The following is a 24,488-nucleotide window of genomic DNA, read 5'->3' on the forward strand; positions in this document are numbered from 1 at the left end:
AACTGACTGAAACGCTTGCACAGACTGTGGCAGAGGGCATAGGAGCCTGCAGGGGACCACCCGCGAGCCCATTTCCCTCATGAAACCCGCCCCTTGCACCCTGCCCTTCCCTGCTGGCCGCAGCCCCTCCAGAGATATGAATAGTTCGTTCATAACTCGGTTGTCTGCATCACCCACGTTTTTCACAGTGTCTTTTTCTACATTTGGGGTGGGGGGAGGGTAACAGGTGAGCACTAGCTCCTTCATACACACACTCGACCTTTTCCCATGCTCTCCTGTGTCACCTAGTTGGTGTCATAAGAGCCTCTTTAGACCACAGACGGGAACACACTCACGGGTCCAACAGTGCTGGTTGTCTTTCTCCAGCAGAAGCAGTTCTGTACGTCTCACAGGCGTTCCCCATGCTTGAGTTCCAGTGTGATGCTCAAGGCTGTAGGAAAGGCTTGTTTGGATTGATTTGTGCTTAACTTTAGTATATAGTAACAAGTCTTCCAAAAGCGTAAAATGCCTCCAGCCCCCAAATATCACTTGTGTTAGGCCTTCTGGTGATGAGTATGTGCCAGGATCTGTATAGGAGTTTCAAGCTCTGTCATCAGAAACGCTGTAAGGAATTAGCATATGTGGAGAGAAGGGAAGAAATCAAGGCGGGGAAGAAAAGAACAGGAAGTAATGGGTGAATCAGGCATCCGGGCTTCAGTCCTACTGGTGATGTGGGCGAGTGGGAGAGCCGTCTCTCCAAAACAGACGCCACAGCACTGAAAACAGGAGACCTCAGCTGCAGCCACTGGGACTTTGTACTCTGCCTGTCAAGGTGGCAGGTGGAGGTGGAGTGGAGGTTGGGGTGGGAGGAAATACGGGAACACTGGCAGAGGGAAGTTGACGCTGGTGCTGGGATTGATGTTGAAATATATGCCTAAGACTCAGCTATCAATAACTTTGTAAATCAGTTCTTTGAGTAAAAGGGGAAAAAGAATTAACATGTGGAAATGTCATTCTCGGTAGTTGGCGGTTTTGCCTCCTAGAGAACGTTTGAACCTCTCTGGAGATTTTTCTTAATTGCCACAGGTAGAAGTTCTACAACCACTTCATTGTAGGTGTGTAATGAACAAAACTGAGGGCAGTATCTAGGGCAGCCTTCCACACATGTCCACCCCAGGGTGCCGCTGGACAGGACCGAGAACCCCTGACCCTAATTAATTCTTTTGTAGGCAGCCAGTTCAGCCCTTGGTGGCCCCACGTTAACACATGCAGTGACCAGAGCAACCAAGATGCTCACGGCAACAGCCATGCCCACCGTGGCGACTTCAGTGCAGTCTCCATATAGGTGAGTGGTCACGCGTGTCCCCCCACGTGCTCACGCAGCACTTAAAAGTGAGGTTAAAAATAAGTGGCAGCTTGTCGTTATGTTACCTAACTGCAGTAACAAGTTGTTTTTAGATATATACTTGAAAAATGGTTGGTGCTGCTGGAGAGCTGGTCCAGGGGTTAAGACGCTTTCCTTGCATGCAGCCTGCCCAGGTCAGTCCCCAGCACCATGTAGGGACCCTCAGCCACCGCCAGGGACAGCCTAGGAGACCCCAGAGGTCCCCAGCCCCGCAGAGCCAGGGCAGCGCTACATCCTTAGGCCTCACACTGAACTGCTGGCCAGATTGCCAGAAGGAGCCCTGGGCCGTAACCGGCATCTTCTTCCCATGTTACGCGTTCGCACGATGATTGATCTCCTCACTTCCCTCATTTTATTTCCTATCCCGGCAAAGCACGTGTTCCCTGTCATGCAGCCACAAATCTGTATCTTTTGGAGATCTGCATGGGCGTTACTTTGGCCCTACTCCTCTTTCTGAGGGAGACGTCTCTTTAGTTTGAATTATTTTATTTACTCTCTTTTGTTTGGTTTGGTTTTGGGGGGGGTCCACACCTTGCAGTACTCAGGGGCTACTCCTCACTCTGCACTCAGGAATCGCTCCTGGCAGTGCTTGGGGAACCATATGGGGTGCCGAGGTCGACTGAGATTGGCTGTGTGTAAGGCGAGCGTCCCGCCTGCTGTTCAGAGATCTCTGTCTGGCCTGTACACTTTTCATTAACTTCAAAAGAAAATTTCAGTGACCATAATGATACCAGTTTGTAGGGGAGGAACTATTTTGCTTTTTATACAGTGTTTTTGTTTTGTTTTGTTTTGTTTTGGGGGGGGTAGGCTGGAGCAATAGCACGCAGGTAGGGCATTGCCTTGCACACTGCCGACCCGGGTTTGATTCCTCCTTCCCTCTCGGAGAACCCAGCAAGCTACCGAGAGTATCCCACCTGCACAGCAAAGCCTGGCAAGCTCCCCGTGTCATATTCAATATGCCAAAAACAGTAACAAGTCTCACAATGGAAACATTACTGGTGCCTGCTAGAGCAAATCCATGAAGATGGGAGGACAGTGCAATGCTGCAGTGTTTTTTTTTTTACAATATTATATGTGAACTAGTTCATTATAGAGCATATAAGTAATGTAGGTCATTCAGTAATGCAGTGGTTAAAGTTCTTAAATGTTTTCTAAAGATTTTTCATCTGAATTTCTAATTCTGTTTCCTGCCCATAGACTGAAAGAATTTAGAACTCTGTTAAACGTTATTTAACAGAACTGTTAAAAAAGATGTTTAGCTTAACTCTTTTTTTAAAAAAGTAAAGTTTCGGGGCTGGAGCGATAGCACAGTGGGGTAGAGTGTTAGCCTTGTACGTGGCTCACCCAGGTTCGATTCCCAGCATCCCATGTGGTCCCCTGAGCACCGCCAGGAGTAATTCCTGAGTGCAGAGCCAGGAGTAACCCCTGTGCATCACTGGGTGTGACCCAAAAAGAAAAAAAAAAAGAAAAGTAAAGTGCTGGCGTTGAGCACAGCTGGTCCCGCTTCATTTCTCAGCATCGAGGCCCACCAGGAGAGACCTTGAGCACAGAGCCAGGAGTGAGTCCTACACCACTGGGTATAAACCCCCAGAACCTCCCCACCAAAACAAGAAAGTAAAATTTTCAATACCCATAATCAGTATACCAGACTAATTGTTAGAGAATAGTACAACCTCATTTCAGCTTTCGAAGTCCATGTATTTAAGTCAACTAAGCTTCTGGAATAGCAAATGCTTAAGTCAGGAGCACGTGGCTTTTCCTTTGCCAGTGTTTACACATGTAGTATCCTCTATTTTGGTCAGGTTCGGAGCGGTAACTACCGGCTGCTGAATGCTTGGGTCCTGTTATTTCAAATGACAGTAAGAGTCAGTTGGTCTGACCAAAGGGGTCTCTCTGGACTTTCTCAGCCCTACTTTCTCATTCCTGTGCTGTTTCCACTTCCAGAGATGTTTCACTCCAGACAGACGTTGGTTTAAGTACTCTGAAAACCTTTGGGATAGCAAAATCTTCCAATATTCATGGTAACACTGTAGCACTGTCCTCCCATTGTTCATCAATTTGCTCCAGCGGGTACCAGTAATGTCTCCATTGTGAGACTTCTTGTTACAGGTTTTGGCATATTGAATACGCCGCGGGGAGCTTGCCAGGCTCTGCCATGAATGTACATTGTGGGGTTTGAAAATATCTGCTCAAAGTGGGTTGAGATTATCCATCCCTTCCTCCTCATTCTTAGGTGATTGAAACACAGTGGTGGTGTGCTTACTGACTTGCATTTGTCTTCTAATTTTCGGGGGATTCAAAACTTTGTCACATTCCACCCATTACAGCATTCTATGGCACATTTTCTTTGTTAGATTATGAGATCAGACTCACTGATTGTTCTCTCTTGATAACTGGCAGCGAAATATGCCTGGGGTCTGAGGTTCTTTATTTATGGAACGGTTGTTTTAAAAAGAGAAAAATAAGAAGAAAGCATGGGGCAGGAAAAGAAATGGAAGAGGCCAGCTTCCCCTCCCTCGTCCATCTGTGCCCCACAGCTGTGCCCGGGAGCACCACCTCCCCTGGAGCTGAAAGGGAAGTTAGTCTTTCAGAGTTTCGCCTTTGAGCAGTGAATGCTAACTGGTTTAAGAGTGAAACATTTAAACAGATAGTTTGGAGTAACAGACTTCTGGGCTCAATCAAGTCAGCAGTTCATTTTAACCCTGTTAAAAGTGATTTTTGTTCAACCCTTAGATCTACTAAGCTTGTAATCATCGAGCGATTGCTACTGCTGGCAGAACGCTATGTGATCACTATCGAGGTAAGCCTCTTCCAGAAACAACTCCAGCTCCCTAATGAGCTCACTGTGCCAGCGAGGAGTGCATTCTTGCAGTGTCTCGGCATGACGATGTGCCTCTGACTTGTTTGACATGGTGGTTGTTTTTTTTCTTTTTCGAGGATTTTTACTCTGTTCCACGAACTATTCTACCTCACGGTGCCTCATTTCATGGACATCTTTTAACTCTAAATGTTACTTATGAGTCTACCAAAGATACTTTCACTGTCGAGGTAGGTTTCTGTAAACTCTGTGACATGTTTGCATTTTCTTTCTAAGAACACTGCTGATGGCGGTAGCAGCAGGAGTGACTATTCTAGAAGCTACTTGGTTATAACAATTTAAAAATTAATAACAAATTTTGAACGACGTGAACGGAAATTGATGAAACGTAAGCAGTTAAGTAAATGTGCAGCATGTGATGGTGAATGGTACAAAAAATAAAAATGACATGGGTGAATTGGTAGAGGGGATAGGTGTGAGATATGAGTTCAGATAAAGAGGGATGAGGCCGGAGCAATAGTACCACAGGTCTGGTGTTTGCCTTGCACACAGCTGACCCAAGTTTGATTTTTGGCATCTCGTATGATACCCCGAGCAACACCAGGAATGATTCCTGAGCGTAGAGCCGTGACCTCTGCCAGATGTGGCCCAGAATCGAAAAAATGGAAAAAATAAAGGTAGACAGGGAAAGGCTCTCAGAAGGTGACATTTGTGTAGAGACAGAGGAAGGCATTTCTGTGGATCGTCACCCCAAGCAGTAGGTACAGGGTGAAGGTGGGGGTGGGCCTACTCAGTGACAGCCAAGGCTGCTGGTGTGACCAGGGCACACAAGGAAGGACCAGACTAGAAGGCAGGACCACGGAGGAGGACTTGAGGGTTGCTCCCCGGTGTGGTGGCAAAGCATCAGGGTGGGGTAACACCTCACTTAGAGCCAGAAGGAAGTCCCCCCAGGACAGGGATTCTTGTCTCGGGATAAGAATCGTGTCCCTGCCAGGTCGAGAGCTTCTGAAAGAGTCCCAGGACATAGTACGTGAGATGCTTGCTGGCGGTTGTCTGGGTGAGCACGTCAGCCGTTTCCTTATTTCCTAGGCCCACAGTAACGAGACCATCGGGAGTGTCCGGTGGAAGATCGCCAAGCAGCTGTACTCCCCTGTGGACAACATACAGATATTCACTAATGACAGTCTGGTAGGTCGGCATCAGTCGTGGACGCCACTTTGGCCTGCTAATGATCCTTTCCCCAGTAACGAAGAAATGGCTTTTTGCAGCTGACGGTGAACAAAGACCAGAAGCTCCTCCACCAGCTGGGCTTTTCCGATGAGCAAGTCCTGACGGTGAAGACGTCGGGCAGCGGGACCCCGTCCGGCAGCTCAGCGGATTCCTCCACCAGCTCCAGCTCCAGCAGCAGCGGGGTGTTCAGTTCCTCCTACGCCATGGAGCAGGTGCGGGGGGCAGGGCCAGCTGCCACGCACGACCCGAGTGGTCCTGGCCCTCTTGCTCTCAGCCCCTGTGACTTTCGCCAGTTTTTCTCAAATTCCAACTTTTCGGAATGCTGGTCACTAGGTAGTACCAGGCTCCAGTTGGGAGATGGAAGGTCATTTACCCTGTTTCTCCCAGAGTCGCCCATGATCCATGAGCCCGGCAATTCTCTCAGATCTCTTCATCAAGTCATCGACTTTTCCATCTCCTGGGTCATTCCCCTCTGCAGTCAAACGTGCTGTTATTCCTGCCATCAGGGTGGTAGGAAGTCCTTGCCCGGCTCCATCCTGTGTTTCTGTTCTCTCCTTCCCAAGTTACCAAGCGCCGTGACAGCCTTGTTGTCTTCTCGGTCCTCTCCTGACCTCCTTCGCAGAGTCAATCAGACTTTCCACAGGGTGATCTCTCCCCTCCACTTCCCCGCCGCGGAGCTGGTGTGGGGATCCCATGCCCTGGAAGCACTCTGCATGTGCCCGCCTCTCACGCTCCTGTTTCCTTGGCCTCTTCCACTCCTGGGCTCCACCAGGGCCGCCCTGGGCTTATCCTTTGACCTCTTTTCTGTCAGGGCTCAGGCCCTTCCGAATCTCACCTGGTTCAAAGTTTTGCCAGATGCACATTGATAATTCCCCAACTTTTATCTTTCTTTGCGGGGGGGGGGGGGGGGGGTTGGGCCACACCTTTCCCAAGTTTTATCTTTAGTTTCAAGTCCAGATATATAGGTCCAGCTACTAATTCAGTATGAACTGTGAAACAGGCAGGCGTGGCCGCCTCTTCCCACCACCTCGCATCTTACCCCAGGCATCTCACAGTCTTCCTCAGCTTCAGAGTCTGGCTTGCCCAGTCTTCCAGATCATCATGCCTCATACTACATCCTTGGAAGCTTCCTTTCTCCCCTACCTGTCCTAATCCATCCGCACATCCCGGGCTTCCCTTTGAGTCCATCGAGAGTCTCGACAAGTCTCACTTCTCTGCCCCTACAGCCCCCGCTGCAGCCTGGTGTCCCTCACCCCCAGGAATGTCTTGGTAGGGCCCGCCCTGGGCTCGGGGCATCCCCCATCCCCAGCTCCAGCAGCCGGGGTCCCTCCAGAGCAGGCCGGTGATGTGGCACGCCCCATGCTCCCATCTCAGTCCGAACCGGAGGCTCTGCGGGGGACTCCCGCTCTCTGCCGGTCATCCCCTCACCCTCCTCCCACTGCTCAACTGCCAAGGCATGCCGAGAGCCTGTGCCTGTGCTCTGCCTGAGCCCACGGCATTCTTGCCCCGTGTCATGCTGATTTTCCATCACCTTCTGCTTATATGCACAGTGTGGCCTTCTTGGTCAGCATTTGTTGCAAACCTGTATAAATTCTCCGCCCCTCTCCCACCCCCACACTTCTTATTTTCCTTTCCTCCTCTATTTTTCCCTCGCATGATCTGTTTTTAATGTTGTTCAGCGCCTTCCCTCCTTGGGAAGCCAGGAACCTGTGAGGGCAGACTGCTGTGCCTGAACCGATACCTAGAGCAGAGCTGAGGTCCCGTCGCTGTTTGTTGAGTGGATGCAGGGAGCCACTGAGCAGTGTGTTTTGAACATTCTCTGGGTCAGGAACTAAGTTTGACACCGTAGGTACAAAACTGGGAAGACCGTTCTGCTCGTGGGCTTAGAGACCGCTCTGGTGGTGATAACGCTTCACCTCCGGGACCGAGTCCAGGCCCCAGCACTGTGGCCCCAAGCACCTCAGGGTGGTCCTGGTACCTCCAAGTGCAGCTGCTCCTGGGCAGCACTGAATCACTGGGTCTGAGCCCCAGTCTGCCAGCTCTTTAATACCTGGAGTAGCTGCCTGCCCCCTGAGTTCCACTAGGAGTCTCCCTTGGGAGAAAGAAAATAATAGGAAGTCGTCAAGAAAGTAAAGTAACACCAAACCTCATATTTAAATGGAGAATTTTTTTTCGAATGTATTTTTCTTAATTATTTCAAAATGTAAGCTTTTTATATACTTTTTTTTTAATTGAATCACCATGAGATTCACAGTCACAAGGTTGTCGAGATTCAGTTGTATAATGTTCCAGTACCCATCCCTTCATCCATGTGCTTTTTCCACCACCAATGTCCCCGGTTTTAAGTCATTATGCTTATATATAGCAAGAATTAAAAAAAGAAGTCCCACTCCAGCAGAACTATGATAGTTAAGTAACAGCAGAAGCAATATACATAATTTAACTATTTTTAACCATCTCATATTTATCCTGAATATGTTGAGAATCGTCCTGTTTGGAGCGCCACTTGGCAGAGGGCTATGGCACTGCCCGCAGCTCTGCGGGGCTAGTGTTGTTGCTACTTTTCATTACAAAATGAGGATATTTTCTTCTGAAATTGTACTTCTGGCTTGCCTTTTGCTCAGGAGAAATCCCTTCCTGGCGTGGTGATGGCGCTTGTGTGCAATGTCTTTGACATGCTTTACCAGCTGGCCAACCTCGAAGAGCCCAGGTAAGTGGAAACAGGGACCAAGCATGACAGAACACTGCTACAGCCGAGTGACCGAGACCCCCTTGGCGTGAAGTGTCTTACTTTATACCCTGTGTGCTTTGTTCCTGAAGCGGTGGTTTACGTGAAACCATTTCTACTTTGCACCATTTCAGGATAACGCTGCGAGTCCGGAAGCTTTTGCTTTTGATACCCACCGACCCAGCCATTCAGGAAGCCCTGGATCAGCTTGATTCGCTGGGGAGAAAGGTAGGTGTGTCACAGGATGAGCTTTTCATAGCCTGGAATCCCACGGAGGCCACCTGATCGCCTCTTGCCCATAAGCGTTTCTTTTGAAAAGTACTTTTTCCATAAGTGGAAATCAGAACCTTCTGTTGTCTTTCAAAGTCTCTAGATATTCATCAGTGGAATCAAATTTTAAGCTGCAATAGCATTTAATAGCATCCTCCATATTGTTCAGAGTTAGAAAATTCATCTCGAAGAGTTTCAGTGTCCTGGCTAGAATCAGACTCTGGTTCTGACTCCCTGTCATGGTTACTTTTCTTGTTTGTTTTTTGTTTTTAATGACTTTTGAGCTTGTTTGTTTTTTGTTTTTAATGACTTTTGGGCCCTGATGCTCAGGAGCTACTCTTGTCTCTATCCTCAGGAATTACTCCTGTCAGTGCTTGTGGGAGACCATCTGGGGTACCGGGGATCAAACCTGGGTCTGCTGCATGCAAAGCAAATGCCCTCCCCGCTCCAGCCTGTCATGATCCTTTCTGAATGTGATGGCTGCATTTGTTGGAGTTGCTTCCACATAGGAACTATCATTGAGTTTTTGTCACTTGCTGTGTAAAGTTCGTTTTGTGTAATTCTTGGAATGTTGTTCCTTAAGAATTTTATGTATATTGGGGCCAGAGAGATAGTTCCAGGTTAAGGCACTTTCCTTGCATGCAGCAAATCCTGTATCCATCTCCACATTTCATAAGGTCCCAAGCTCCGCCAGGAGAGGCTTCTCAGAAAGAAAGACACACACACACACACACACACAATCTCTCTCTCCCCCCCCCCCGGAGTTTTAAATATGTATGTATATTTATAATGTCTTATGTATGATATTTTTTATGTTCTCAGTATAAATTAAAATGAAATTGTTAGAACTAATAAGTTTTCTTAATATTTCAGCATCATGGTCTTATATGGTTAATTATAGGAAATTTTATTAGTCTGGCTTCAGGAGGAAAAGAAAGGGCGTGTGGAGGTTATTGTCTCTGTCTGCTTTTAAAACATGCGTTCTTCTCTCCACGCTGGCACTCAGAAAACATTGCTGTCTGAGACGAGTTCTCAGTCTTCAAAGTCCCCTTCCCTGGCCTCCAAGCAGCAGCACCAGCCCAGCGCTAGCTCCATCCTGGAAAGTCTGTTTCGCTCTTTCGCGCCGGGGATGTCCACCTTCAGAGTGCTCTACAACTTAGAGGTAAGACCTGCGTTCCTCTTGGTCTGGGTTCTCAGAATCAGTCGTCTGGAATCTACAAGCAACTGTGGACAATCTGTTAAAAATTAGAAAAGAGTAGGTTATTAATTGAAAAGTTTGGTTTTTACTCTTTCATAAAAATCTTTCACTTCACACCTCTGTATATTTTATAGCTGCAGAATAGCCTCTAAAGCAGGAAGCCAGGGCTGGGGTCAAGCTCAAAGCTTGAGAGTGCATGCAGGGCATGTCGGAACCCTGCCCGGAGGCGCCCAGTGCCAGCAAACAGAAAACAGAAATAAAAGCCTGTGTCTCAGTATTATGTCTCCTGAAATTGTTACAAGCTTCAACATTGTTATTAATCCACAGACTGTTTATCAGATGCATCATAACTTTTTAAAAGCTAGTATAATTTGTTGGTATTAATAAAGTTTTCTGAAGATTTTTGTCATGCAACATTCACATTATTCCAAGGTGAAAAAAAAAATACTATTGGAAAACTTTGAGCAAAAGGTCCTGGATTCAGTACCCACCACAGAAAGACGAGAGGGGAGACAGGGAGAAGAGAAAGCATTTTCTTGCTGATTAAATAGACCTGGAAATGGGGTTGTTTCTCTGTGAAACGTCAACTTCCTGGTATCGGTGGGGAGGGTGGGGGGGGGTGGACGGAATAGTCGGCAGCATTTAGAGACCCAGCCTCCAGTGATCAGATAGTTTTACTCCATAAAGGTATGATCTGTGCTTGACACAATTGTGCTTGTCTGTTTCCAAGGTTCTGAGCTCCAAACTCATGCCAACAGCTGATGATGACATGGCAAGAAACTGTGCAAAGTCCTTCTGTGAGAACTTCCTCAAAGCGGGAGGCCTGAGGTTAGAGTTTCCATGTAATACTTGCGGTCAGTTTCTGGTATTTTAGTACGTGAAAAGCTTAGAGCAGCCCTCTACTCCGTGGGGAGGCGGTGCCTCGGGATCTCTAGATCCCTATGTCAGTCGAAGAGGATTCATAAAGTGAGTTTGGTAGTAATCGAGAGTTGCGGGATTAGTGCTGGGGATTCTGAGATAAGCGAGAGAGTGACCAGCCTCAGAGCGTCACAGGCACAATCACTATAAAATACGTGGTGGGATTCCGAAGCGCTTTATTTTTGGCATGACCTGTCCTGGGCGTGAGGCTCAAGCCGAGGGTAAAGGAGGAAAACGCAAGCGTCATGGTGAGGGATTTCCTCGGCACCTTGTCAGTCGTGGAAAGACGGGTTTCTTGGCCTGGAATGATCTCGAATGACTTTAGGTAGAAGTGGGTGAGAACGGAAGAGGCCGGAGGCAAGGAGGACCATGGGGAGTGGACAGCGGTCGGGAAGAGATGACCGCTTCTGCACTCAGGGCATTTGCAGAATGGAGTTGTGGCTGACCGCAACCCTAATGACGTCTCTGTAACGTCACAGTGTTCACAAATGCCCTGTGGTTTCGGGCCGGGAGCCTGGGTAGATGCTGAACCTTGAGTCGTTCGAGAGCAAATGCGGAAGGAGGTAGAGGGAATTCAGGGAAATGAGTCTGGTTGAATCACAGGGTGCCCATGAGTCACACGGTGTGGGTGGTTCAGGTGTGCTGCTTTGGAGAGAAGGGGGTGTGGCCCCTGTCAGGGGGCTGGGGTACAGCTCCGTGTGTAAGTATAGAACCTGGGTCATAAGAGCCGGCCGAGGGGGAGGGCCAGAGGCAAGGAGGGAGGAGAGGAGAGGGAAGACCCAAGGAGGGAGAAATTTGCTTTTAGGTTCTGACTTTTCCTCCGGGTCTTGTGGAAAGCGAGGTTCTCTTTGTGGACTGACTGAATGGGGCCCAAGAGGATGGACAGAATAAAGGTGAGGGCCAGAGAGAAAGGGTAGCTGGAGTCCTCAGTCCCACATATGGTCCCCCAAGCCTCATCAGAAGTGATCACTGAGCACAGAGTCAGGAGTAAGCCCTGAGTACCATGGGGTATAGCCCAAACACCAAATAAATAAATGAATTGTAAATGGGTCTCGTTCCCTGCAGCAAGGGGACTTTGCTCTGTTCGAAAGAAGCAGGCATGCCACTGGGTCTGTGAGGAAGGAACAAAGAGCTTCATGTTTGCCAGGGGGTTATTGGAGCCCCAGCTTCGGGATTCCTGTGTAGATACCGTGAGGAGGTAGAGAAATCAGGGCGATGGCTTGAGAGAAAGGGATGCAAGGCTGAAAGTCATCGAGCATGTGGGAGGCCTAGAACACTCGGTTTTATTCTGGCTCGGCAGTGTAGAGGGGTTTTTCATAAAGCCTCCTTCCAGATTGCTCAACTAACTACGCCAGGTGGTAATAAAGATATTTTACTTTGGGCTTCTTGTTGTATGTCAGTTATCTTATATGTCAAGGGAGACTGCTTATTGGGCTGGGGCATGTGCTCTGCGTGCAGGAGACTGGGTCTGCCCCGCACCGCCTAATCTCCCAAGCACAGTGCCAGGGGCACCCCCAGTACTGCTGGGCGTAGCCCCAAAACACAAAGTTCTAGGCCAGGCATTCTTCTGAGCCCTGAAAGCAGCAGGGAATTTACTGGCCTTCAGCCCAAGCCCCCAGGGAGACCGCCAGGAAGTCGAGGGAAGCATGTGTGGTGCTGAGGGGCATCTGCAAGAGGGGTGGAGAAGTGTGTCCAGTCCACTCGGACTGGGCCTCACGGGGGTGACCTTTCACAAAGACCTGCGGGCTGGGGGCATTGTGAGTCTGGGAACACTGGGAGGAAAGTGTTTGTGGGCCCCAGGTAGAAGTGAGGAAGTTTTTGTGCGAAGGCAGTTTGCTGTGGGTACAGGTAACAAGTTGTGCTGAGGGTTCATTCACAGGGTTCTGGGTTTGATCCCATAATAACAATTTTTAATGTATTTTTGAATCGTGAGTTTTATGAGGCCCGAGACAGTTGTTGATCAGCGAACTTAACTAACCCAGCTTCTGAAAACTGTTCAGACTCTCTTCAGTGTCTTTTTGGCTAATAGGGAATCTGATTTCCAGTGATCCATGAAGACGGTAGGTGTCAAATGGAAATCAGCCACGGTTCATTGATGTCTTGGGGGTTGTCTACTTTAAAACCAGTAGATCACTGGCAGGAAACCTATGGGAGAAGTTGGAGTCTTTAGCTTCTTGTTCTCTCTCCTCCGCAGCTTGGTTGTAAATGTCATGCAGAGGGACTCCATCCCCTCGGAAGTCGACTATGAGACGCGGCAGGGCGTGTACTCCATCTGTCTGCAGCTCGCCAGGTAGGTGCACGCGCTGCCTTCGTCTCCCGGCACTGGTGGACTCGCTTGCCATCTAAATAGTGTGAAGTGACCCTGAATAAGTCTGGTTTTTTTTTTCTTTTCTTGTCTTTTCTTCTCAAGATTCTTACTTGTGGGACAGACCATGCCCACGTTACTGGATGAAGACCTCACCAAAGATGGCATCGAAGCCCTATCCTCCCGCCCGTTCCGGAATGTCAGCCGGCAGTCGAGCCGGCAGATGTCGCTCTGTGGCACCCCCGAGAAGTCCTCCTACCGGCAGCTGTCAGTATCGGACAGGTCCTCCATCCGCGTGGAGGAGATCATCCCGGCTGCTCGAGTGGCCATCCAGGTAAGGCCGACTGTCCAGACAGGTGGATATCACAGTCCCGGTGTGAGGGCTGGAGTGGTAGAGCACGTGCCTTGCACATTCACAGGGTTCTGGGTTTGATCCCAAGCATTGCACGGCCCCCAGCACTGCTTGGTGCAGCTCCCTGAGCACCGCTGAGTGTGCGCCCCAGCCCCCACCAGAAAATTACTGACCCGAGTATTGCCTGTGGGTATCGCGGGTGGCTGTATGTGGGTGGCATGCAAGCAGCACCTCTGAAGGACAGACAGGACTAGCAGTGGTGTCCATACCCACCTGCTACAGAAGTGTGAGGGCTTGAAGAGAGGAGTTTTTCAGGTAAAGGGTAAGTATGCACCAAGATAGACAAAAACCCGAGCTTGAGCTTATTGGGGGGTGGTAGGGGGAGGCACATTATAGCTCACATAGGCCGCCGGCAGGTGGTTTGTAAAAACGGGTGGGGATTAGTAAAATTGGTAACAGGGAATGAAAAGTTAGAGCTTAGGGCTGGAGAGAGGCTTCAACAGACTGAGCGTGAAGCATGCAGGAGACCTCAGGTCAAGTCCCCAGTATGAAAATCAAGCATCACGATTATAGTTAGAGGGACCAGAGAGATAGTACAGTGGGGCGGGCACTTGCCTTGCACATGGCCGACCTGGTTTCAATCCCCAGTATCCCATATTGTCCCCAAGCCTGCCAGGAGTGATTCCTGCGTGCAGCGCCAGGAGTAGCCCCTGAACACTGGGGCCAGCTGTGACACACAATCAAAAAGATTAGTCTGGAGTTACTTTGTTTGGTTGGGTTTTTCTGGTTTCTGTTATTATGAGATCTTGGGGATTGAACTCTGGTCAGCTTTGTGCAAGGACAGTGCCCTGCCGGCTGTCCTCTGTCCAGCCCTTGTAGTCCCTGTTTCAAGAGTAACAAGATACGAAGAGAAAGTCTGTGAACAGTACAGAAAGAAGTATGAAAGAGTCCTTTGAATGATCTTGGAGGGGAAAAGAGAATCACAAAACCGAGACCAATAAGGCTCTAGAAGTCCGTGGAATGTGTTCAGTCTCGCTTTTTCTCCTGACACTCTTTCCCTGCTTCACTAGACGATGGAAGTAAGCGATTTCACTGCCACTGTGGCTTGTTTCATGAGATTGTCATGGGCCGCGGCTGCTGGACGACTGGACCTTGTTGGGAGTAGCCAGCCAATTAAGGAAAGCAATTCTCTGTTTCCTGCTGGGATTCGAAACAGACTCAGCAGCTCAGGTACCGATTCAAAAGGGAGAGTAATTAAAATTTGGGGCAAGACATAGCTCTTAAGAATCATCTATGTAGGGGCTAGAGCGATAGCACAGCAGGTAGGGCGTTTGCCTTGCACGCGGCCAACCCAGGTTCAATTCCCAGCATTCCATATTGCCCGCCGAGCACCGCCAGGAGTAATTTCTTAGTGAAGAGCCAGGAGTAACCCCTGTGCATCGCAAGGTGTGACCCAAGAAGCAAAAAAAATCATCTATGTAGCAGGATTAAGTCATAAAGACTCTTCCTTTTGGATTTGAGCACCAAGTTCTATGCTTAAGATTTGTTCGCATTGGGGCCAGAGCCATAGTATAGCCTGTAGGGTACACGCAGCTGACCTGGGTTCAATCCCCAGCTTCCCATATGGTAGTTCCTGAGCATCAGGGCCAGATGTGGCCCCAAACCTCCCACACCCCTCCCCCCAAAAATTGTGCACACTGCTTTGTGTCATTTAAGAAAAAAGCCATTTGGGACTGGAGAGATAGTAGGGGTAGGGCGCTTGCCTTGAATGCGGCCTCCCATACGGCCCCCTGAGCCTCACCAGGAGTAAGCCCCGAGCGCCGCCGAGTGCAGCCCCAAACCTTTCTCAGAAGCAGGAGGAGGCGGGCTCGGAAGTCAGTGAGGCTGGGGGCCATGCCCTGACCCCTGCTTGCCCACTTTCAGGAAGCACCTGCAGCTCGGGGAGTGAGGGTGACCCGGTGGCGCTGCACGCGGGCATCTGTGTGCGCCAGCAGTCCGTGTCGACCAAAGACTCGCTGATCGCGGGGGAGGCGCTGTCCCTGCTCGTCACCTGCCTCCAGCTCCGGAGCCAGCAGCTCGGTATGCCGGGGGCCTGCCCGGGTTCTGGTGGGAGTCGTGGGCCACTCCTCATATTGGGCGTGTTCATAGAAGCGGCAGTAAGAAAAGAGGGCATGTGGTGAGAATCCTGCCGGGCCCTCCAGAGTCGTTAGATTCTGAACAAGTACCGTTGGCCGCCTTTCCTGTCCAGGCTCCCCGGGTTGTGCCTCCCTCCGGCACGTACGCTCCAGCGGGGGGATTCAGACAGCCCAGACTGACTTGTGCATCAGTTCCAGAATTAGAATTCCGTGTCCACTTCTGAATTGATGGTCACTCTGCTGCTGGAAACGAAAACTCAAGATTTGCTCTTCCTCTTCACTTAAAGTTGCTTTAGGCCCATCCCAGCTCCTCAGTCATGCTCTGGACCTGAGCACACCCCCGGGCTCTGCCCCTCGTCCTCGTTTCTTCTCTGTCTACTTTCTCTTCTTGGTCCACTCTTCTCACACCTTCTGTTCCCGTGTGTGCCGTTACACCTCGATTTGCGTCTGTGACTGGACCCCCCCCCCCCATCACAGTCACTTCTGCTTGTGTATGAAGTAGACACCCCAAGCTCGCTCCAGAACCTTGCACTGCTGATCTGGTCCACGTCACCCAGACTGCCCCGGCTTATGTCATGGCAGCTTCATGCAGCTTCCCTGGACCAAAGCCCTGGCATCCTTACTCGGTTTCAACCCCGAACTGCACCTCCTTCGGGTGCTTAGATTCCACCCTCTGTACCTTTTTCACCGCCCTTGCCCTCCAATCTGCCACCACTTCTGGAGAAGAGCGGCGGGTCACCCTGAGTCATCTCCCTACTCCTGCCCTTGGAGTTTGCCCTCCACCCAGTGGCCAGAGTGGACCTTCTGAACTGCAAGTCAAGTCCTGTCTTCCCTTATCAAAAACTGCTGTGATTGGGGCTGGAGCGATAGCACAGCGGGAAGGGCGTTTGCCTTGTACACGGCCGACCCATGTTCGGCTCCCAGCATCCCATATGATCCCCTGAGCATCGCCAGGAGTAACTCCTGAGTGCAGAGCCAGGAGTAACCCCTGTGCATCGCCAGGTGTGACCCAAAAAGAAAAAAGGAAAACTGGCTGTGGCTTTTCAGCTCTCACTGTGGCGTAGCCAGACCTTTCCAAGGCTTCCAGGGCCCACCCCCCACTGGGCTGCGGTCACCCCAGCCTCCTGGTACCCCCCACACTGCAGGCATGTCCTGCCTCTGCCCTTGACCTGACTGCTCCTCCTGGGATGGTCACAAGTTGCCTCTTCCTCTTGGCTCTAAGTCTCTGCTTCGCATCGCCTGCTGAGCATTTGTTTTCTGACCTCCTCTTAAAAGAAGTCTCAGCCCTCCCCTTGCCCCAGGACTGTCTGCCCCCCTCACCAGGTGCAGTATGTCATGGGTGCTGTCACCCTCCTTCTTGCCCCTGCTCCAGTGAGACTGTAAGCTCCCAAGGCTCGTGCCTGCTTTGTTCCTGCTGAGTTTCCTCTGCCCCACCGCTGACCAGCGTGCAGTAGGCCCCCGCAGAAACACTTGCTCAAAACCCGAGTCCTAGCAGCTCCCCTTTTTCAAATTGTGCCAACACATCAGAGAGCCCTGTTCTTCCCAGTTATTATGGATTCAGACTGCCTCTAACATAGGGCTGGTGTTTGTCACTTACTTCTTTGCGAACCCAGAAGAATCATACAATACAAACATTTGAAAATTTTAGGCATTCAGATATAGATTCAAAATTACCTGAGCAGGAATGCTTCCTAGAGGTAATTATTTGACAGGTGTCATGTGAACAGTTCTTGATCACATACCATACTCTTAACATGATCTTCTATAATTTAATATACAGCTATTTTTAAATCAGGATGGAAAAACTTAACTTCCCTTTACGCTTTATTATTGTCCACAAGGTTTATTTCAGGGTACATGTTATAGCTTACAAATACTGGTAGTTTGTAAGGCAAGATTTATTTCTTCTGGTATATGAGAGGCAGGCACTAGAATGTCGAATACAGAGATTACCAAGACAGGGTCTAGCTCCCAAGCACCTTAGATCCCAAGGAACTCCCAGGCTGTGGGCAACTGTCCAAGTATTGGGATTGTTCTGTACCATGACCAAGGCTGGATATATTCATGCTATAGTCAAGCTTAAGAAATGACTCACAACTTTGGAAATTGGAATAATATTTGTCCTAACTGCAATTCTTCTTATCATTAGCATCTTTCTATAGCTTGCCCTGCGTGGCTGACTTCATCATCGATATTCTACTTGGTTCGCCCAGTGCTGAGGTAAGGGATGTTGATGTTTCCCTTGATCCCCCTGTGGTCCTGCTCTGTTCTGGGCTCTCGGGATACCTATTCAGGAGGAGTGGTAGGTAGTTGTCTCAGGGGCCTGGCAGAGGGGCCAGACCACTTTGAAAACCAAGTGACCACTGAACCATTGCCCATTTTCCCTTATACCTTTCCCTCTGTCCACCACAATTTAGACCAATGCTGCCATTAAGGCTTTGTGACAAAGAGCCAGTATTCAAAGCCCGTAGCTGACTGGGACAGTTGGTGTTAATTAGCATCAACGTGGTCAAAAGCAAGAACAAGCAGCATCAGGCCAGGAACTTTTCATTAGATTGTGTCATTCTGATTTTCTTGCAGGACTTTGAAATTTTAGCTTTTTGGAAGAGTTTTTCTTAGTCCTTTGCCTTAAGGCTTATTTATCCTCCTTGTCTAGACCAGGAGGGTCGAGTAATTTGGGAGGTCAGTTCCCAGGCCACACTTGGTTTGCCGTTGGCACCGTTTGACCCAGTGGAGACTTGACCATTAGTGACTGAGGCTGATGCCCTCTGGGAGTGAACTTGGGAAGGAGATCATCTAGCTCCTGGGGGATGCATTGCCTTTGCTGTTAACGGTATCGTTTCAGATTCGCCGGGTTGCCTGTGATCAGCTGTATACTCTTAGTCAGACAGATACTTCATCTCATCCAGATGTACAGAAGCCAAATCAGTTTCTCCTGGGCGTGATTCTCACAGCTCAGCTGCCTCTCTGGTCCCCAACTAGTATTATGAGAGGCGTTAATCAGAGGTGAGTGACGCAGATGGGAAAAGCCAAATGAGGGATGGTGGCGCTCTGCTCCGAGTAGTCCATTGGTACCTTACGGAGATGACAGAGACTCCTCTCCTCGCGCAACGAGGAAAGCTGGCGTTTCCGGTTCTCCCTCTTCCAGTAGGAGAGTTAGTAGAAATGATACAAGTTTCTGTTTCTCACCCTCAAGTCCCACTTCCCCCGATTCCCTGCGGACCCCAGAGAAAGAGAAGCGCAGCTGGCCGGTGAGAGCCGAGTGGGTCCCTGTGGGAGCATCTTGACAGGCACCACTCCTGGCCGCTCCTCCTCTCCCCGCACAGCATCCTCCCCCGCCCACTGTCCACCCACCTTCGCGCTTCCTCACCTTGAGTGTAAGAAAGAAGCTGTTACAGCATGACGTAGGCAGACCAGGGGTCAAGCTCCTTCCCTGCGCGGGTGCACGAGTGCCGTGGAACTGTGCCCATCACGGTCTCAGTACTTGTGTTTGGAGCTTCTCAGTTGGCGCCCTGGAGGGAAGGAGCATTGCAAAGGCAACATTTCTTAAGCCCTGATGGAAGTGTCTAGATATGGGTGGTTTTTTTTTTTTATTTTTAGTGGCCAGAGCCATAGTACAGCGGGTAGGGCATTTACCTTGCATGCAGCCAACCTGGGTTCAATCCCTGGCATCCCATATGGTCCCCGCGAGCACTGCCTGAAGTAATTCTTTTTTTTTTTTTTTTTTTTTTACAGTTGTAGATTATGGTCCCCCCCGAGCACTGCCTGAAGTAATTCTTTTTTTTTTTTTTTTTTTTACAGTTGTAGATTTACAATTTTTTTTGTGCTTGGGTTTCAATTATACAATGATCAGATACCCATCCCTCCACCAGTGCCCGTTTTTCACCACCATGGATAATATCCCTCCCACCCCCATCCCCCCATCCCCCCCCTGCCTCTGTGGCAGGGCAATCCCCTGTGTTCTCTCTCTCCGTTTGGGTGTTGTGGTCTGCAAAAGAGGCATTGAGTGGCAAACATGTTCAGTCCATAGTCTACTTTCGACATGCATCTCCCCTCCTGGGAGGATCCTCCAAACATCCTTTATTTGGTGCTCCCTTCTCTATCTGAACTGCCCTTTCCTCTAGAATGCCTGACTGGCCACTAAGCTATGGAGTAATCCTCCTGGTGCTGATCTCAGCTATTCTTGGGTATTAATCTCATACTTTGTTACTTTATATCCCCCAGATGAATGCAATCTTTCTATGTCTATCCCTCTCTTTCTGACTCATTTTGCTTAGCATGATACTTTCCATATTGTACCACTTGTATGTAAATTTCATGCCTTCATCTTTTCTAACAGCTACATAGTACTCCATTGTGTAGATGTACCAAAGTTTCTTTAACCAGTCATCTGTTCTTGGGCATTCAGGTTTCTTCCAGTTTCTGGCTATTGTAAAGAGTGCTGCAATGAACAAACAAGTGCAGATGTCAGCCTGAAGTAATTCTTGAGGCCAGGCCCAGGTGTAACCCCTGAGCATCACTGGGTGTGACCCAAAAAGCAAAAAAAAAATAAATATATAATTATATATATATTAAAAATCTACATATATAGATATATATGAGTGGTTTTTCATTTCCTTGAGTTTTTTGTTTGTTTTAATGTGTACCCATAACAAGATTTTCATTTCTGTTTTCAGCTGCACAGAGTAGTGTTAAGTTGCTTCATTTTGTTGTGCAACCATTGCTGTCTGATACCTATATCTATTTTTCCTCACCTGAAACTGATACCCGTGTCCATTAAGTCATGAAGTAACCCCTAGAGGCAGCTAGTGGGTCGAGCACATGCTCAGTGGTCCCTCCTGCTGATGCTCAGGGGCCCACATAGGCTTGGGCATCTGCAGGTAAAGCCGTTGGGAGACCCAGGCTTGAGTCCCAGCACCGCATGCCTGGTTCTTCAGCTCTGCTGTAGTGTCCCCTGAGCACAGAGCCCCCATGCACTGCCGGGTGTCTCGGGGGACACACCCAGTCCTGCTGGGCTAGAACAGAGGGTGCCCAGACCATGCCTCAGGGCTCTTGGCACTGACCACACACCAGGACCAGTGCTGAGATCTCAGCGCTGGTGTGCAGCTCTGACGCTTCAGCCGTGGCCCTGGCCCTTCTTCCTCTTAGCATCAGTGTATGAATTTTGTCTATGTTCTTTGCTCCCCGTTGCCTAAAAGTCCTAGGCACAGAGTATTCGATTTTTAATTGAACAAGTGAATGTAATCAGTGTATTATGTTTACTGTTTATGCATCATCACAAATCGCATAGATTTTAGTAAGTTCCTCTCGGGTTACCCAGTTGCTCCTATACTTAGTCGGTTTACAAAAACCATTAGTTTGCTTCCTGGTAAAGTCTTAAACTTGAATTAATATAGTGATTTGGGGGCTGGAGAGGTACTACAGCAGTTAGGTCACTTGCCTTGCACGTGACTGGTCTTGGTGCAATCCCTGGTACCCCATATGGCCCCTGGAGCACTGTCAGGAGTGATCCCTCAGTGCAGAGCCAGGAGTAAGCCCTGAGCACTCTCAGTTGTGGCCCAAACAAAAAAGGTGGTAATTTATGTTTAAAAAATTTCTCTTGCTGGAGGGATAGACATAGAAAGATTGCATTCACCTGGGGGATATAAAATAACAAAATATGAGATTAATACCCAAGAGTAGCTGAGATCAACACCAGGAGGATTACTCCATAGCTTAGAGGCCAGCCGGGTATTCTAGGGGAAAGGACAGTTCAGATAGAGAAGGGAGCACCAAATGGAGGGTGTTTGGAAGATCCTCCCAGGAGGGGAGATGCAGGTTGAAAGTAGACTGGACTGAACATGTTTGCCACTCAAAGCCTCTTTTGCTGAACACAACACCCAAAAGGAGAGAGAGAACAAAAGGGAATGCCCTGCCACAGTGGCAGGGGGGAATGGGGGGGATGGGAGGGGGAGGGATATTATCCTGGTGGTGGAAAATGGGCACTGGTGGAGGGATGGGTATTTGATCATGGTATGACCGAAATCCAAGCACAAAAATTTATAAATCTACAACTGTACCCCATGGTGTTTCACTAATTAAAAAAAAAAAATTTCTCTTGCTCACTTGTTTTATGAAATTATTCTTTTTTTTTTTTTTTTTTTTTTTTTTTCTTTTTGGGTCACACCCAGCAATGCCGAGGGGTTACTCCTGGCTTTGCACTCAGGAATTACTGCTGGCGGTGCTCGTGGGACCGTATATGGAATGCTGGGAATTGAACCCAGGTTGGCCACGTGCAAGCAGATGCCCCACCCACTGTACTATTGCTCCAGCCCCTATGAAATTATTCTTATAAGAAAAATGCTTTTTATGTTTAAGTCAGCCTTTTTTTTAATAATGAACTTATCTGCCTTTTTAGACTGTTGTCTCAGTGTATGGAATATTTTGATCTGAGGTGCCAACTATTGGATGACCTAACAAGTAAGTAAATACCTTGCTTTAATATACGTTGGGAGAAGGGATGGGAGAAGGATAAAGGAGAAAACCTTATGAGCATTTCTAATCTGACTGAATCTGCAGTGTAAATGAAATTATTGTATTATTTGAACTTGAAACTTAACTTTCTTGGAAATGGCATATAAACCCAAATCCATGCATTAGTGACCTCTTCTCCTAGTCTATACCCTACCATTAGTATGTTGAGAACATTTATTTTAAAAATTACCAGGACTCCTTCTTATTCTGATGAAACTTCATAATATAGTTAATTAATGACAATTTTAAGGTTGATCATTGTAGGAAAATGGAATCTCAAGTAGAATTTTGTTGCTACAAAAGTAATAATGATGGAGGTTAGCTATTTAGTACTGGGTAATGAAATATTGTTAAAAATTCTGTTGGTATGTGTAGATTTTAATCATCTATTCTCAACAACGCAGATGCATGTTGAAATGTTCTATGTAATCTTAGTTGTTTAAAGACTTGTTAGTTTATTCCCCACTCTTTACACAAAGGATTTGCTTCAGCTTATAGGAAATAAATAAGAACCAGGATCAGCAAGACTATTAATAAGAAAAGACTGTCAGGGCCAGGAGATTCTAGAATAAAAACCACCTTGCACAGAGGCAGGCTGTAAAGGGCCTCACAGTTAGTGTTTGTTGTAAGGTTCCTGGAGGACAAAGGTAAGAAGGAAATAATTGGATGTTCTCATACCCTAGAAGCAGGATCTTGTCTTCCCAGCACACAAATCTAAAGAAATTTCAGACACGCGAGAGCATGGTGACTAACGAGAGCCTCAGAGTAGCTAACCTCAGCAGATGCCTTTGTAGGTTTCTTAAGTGTCTGGCCACACTGAGGGCACAGCGCCTGCCGTGGGCATTGCAGGGAAGTTAATCAGGATGGAGCCTGAGGCCCTGTGGTCCGCGTGTATGTCTGGACTTGGGCATAGACTATTGCATAGAAAAGTGAAGGACAGAACTTCGGGGGCAGCTGTGGCGTGGACTTGGAGGACCAGACACACAACTCGACTCAACTCCAGAATGCGTGAGCAAGTCACTCGAGTAGGCCTGCCTGTGTGCTGGTGGTAAATGCGGGAGCTGGGGGCGAGGGGAGTGTGTTTGGGGAGGAGTGTTCACTCCCAGCTCCCTGCAGTGTGCTGTTGGCCTGACTTGATAAGTTAGGGAGTGTGGGCAGTAGAAACAGGGCCTCATGTGGTGCCCGTTCAGCCCTGACTGCCCCTGGGCTCCTTGCGGCCTCTCCTCCCTGACCCCAGCTGTCCTTGTGGGGTTTGGCATTGACATTGTGTGTAGGGGAAAGTGAGTGCTCGGTCCCCAAGACAGAGGGGTTCTACAGAGTTGGGCCCCTGTTGGAAGCCTGGGCTCCAGCTTCTGTGCTCTGAGCCACTCCCCCGCATTGTCTCCATCCCTGGCCCTTCTGTTTTGGGGCCGAGAGGGAGCAATGGAGAGATGCATGAGCTTCCGTAGGCCCGTGGCAGCACTGCTACGGCCTCTGCTGCCGGGAACAGGGTTTTGTGCTCTTTGGAGGTGAGAGATTTGAACTTGACTGACTTTTAACTCGGATTCTGACTCGATGAAAAGAAACTCCCCTTCTTTGACATGGGTGGTGGGTTTTCTTTTTTTTCCTTCTCCCTTCCTAGCTTCTGAAATGGAGCAGTTAAGAATCAGCCCGGCTACCATGCTTGAAGATGAAATTACTTGGCTGGATAACTTCGAGCCAAACCGCACAGCTGAATGTGAGACCAGTGAAGCGGACAACATCCTACTGGCGGGACACTTGCGGCTCATCAAGACGCTGCTCTCCCTCTGCGGGGCAGAGAAGGAAATGCTGGGTAATCACTGCTTCCCCCTCCCGCAGCCCGCCCGGCTCTCAGGGATTGCCTGGGTATCGTGTGGGTTTGGAAAAGCCAGATCCGTGCTCACTGTTCCATAGGCTCTCTGTGGGAGGCTCCGTGGAATTTCGTGTCTAGCAAATTGAAAATACATTTTCAGTGTCATTAAACCACAGAGGATTTTACAGAGTTCTGAGTAACTGGCTTATGTAATTTTAACACCAAGTAAAAATTACTATTCAAAGTAGGTTTTTCTGGGTTATGCCATGCTGAACTTTTTAGAATGTAGTCTGTGGCATTTTTTAAAATTTTTTTATTATAATTTAGGTATCACTTATGTATTAGGAGGTACAGAGTTATTGTTCCTTCTACATATCTGTCATTTCTGGGGAGACATGTCCCAGTCCTCCCACCCCCCCCCCCACCCCTCCACCACAGTGGTAGGATGCATGAAATTATCTGTGTGCACGTACTTTTTTAAGACATAGTTTTGGTGTTATGTGTTCAGAAAATAGATGAAAACATTATCATTTTTATCACAGACTAAGCCTTCTAAAAATTTTGGCAGCTGAAGATGGAATGAGTCTTATCTAGGATAAGAAGGCACGTGAATGAGTTTTAATGGGAATATGGAAATTCATAAAATTTTTCACATGTACATATATATTGCTTTTTGGGGTCACACCCGGCAATACCCAGGAGTTGCTCCTGGCTCTGCACTCAGGAATTACTCCTGGAGGTGCGCAGGGGAGTATATGGGGTGCCAGGGGTCAGACCTGGGTCAGCCACAGGCAAGACAGCTTAAGCTCCCTGCCTGCTGTACT

The 24,488-nt window shown here is 48.6% G+C and overlaps 1 protein-coding gene across 2 annotated transcripts in view; it reads left to right on the forward strand.

Moving 5' to 3' along the window:
* Positions 1-24,488, forward strand: part of USP24 (ubiquitin specific peptidase 24) — a 287,122-nt gene that overhangs the window by 70,409 nt on the left and 192,225 nt on the right. For both annotated transcript variants that reach the window (XM_056122422.1, XM_056122423.1), the window contains exons 24-40: positions 1,209-1,324; positions 4,118-4,184; positions 4,322-4,432; positions 5,292-5,390; positions 5,471-5,644; positions 8,057-8,142; positions 8,295-8,388; positions 9,437-9,592; positions 10,359-10,456; positions 12,741-12,836; positions 12,957-13,185; positions 14,274-14,433; positions 15,127-15,282; positions 17,488-17,558; positions 18,184-18,344; positions 21,736-21,797; positions 23,473-23,664. In XM_056122422.1, the coding sequence (XP_055978397.1) occupies positions 1,209-1,324; positions 4,118-4,184; positions 4,322-4,432; positions 5,292-5,390; positions 5,471-5,644; positions 8,057-8,142; positions 8,295-8,388; positions 9,437-9,592; positions 10,359-10,456; positions 12,741-12,836; positions 12,957-13,185; positions 14,274-14,433; positions 15,127-15,282; positions 17,488-17,558; positions 18,184-18,344; positions 21,736-21,797; positions 23,473-23,664 (2,128 nt within the window). The remainder of the gene's footprint in view (positions 1-1,208; positions 1,325-4,117; positions 4,185-4,321; positions 4,433-5,291; positions 5,391-5,470; positions 5,645-8,056; positions 8,143-8,294; positions 8,389-9,436; positions 9,593-10,358; positions 10,457-12,740; positions 12,837-12,956; positions 13,186-14,273; positions 14,434-15,126; positions 15,283-17,487; positions 17,559-18,183; positions 18,345-21,735; positions 21,798-23,472; positions 23,665-24,488) is intronic.

Source organism: Sorex fumeus, unplaced genomic scaffold (genome assembly GCF_029834395.1).
Source record: "Sorex fumeus unplaced genomic scaffold, SorFum_2.1 ptg000045l, whole genome shotgun sequence".
Classification (NCBI taxonomy): domain Eukaryota; kingdom Metazoa; phylum Chordata; class Mammalia; order Eulipotyphla; family Soricidae; genus Sorex; species Sorex fumeus.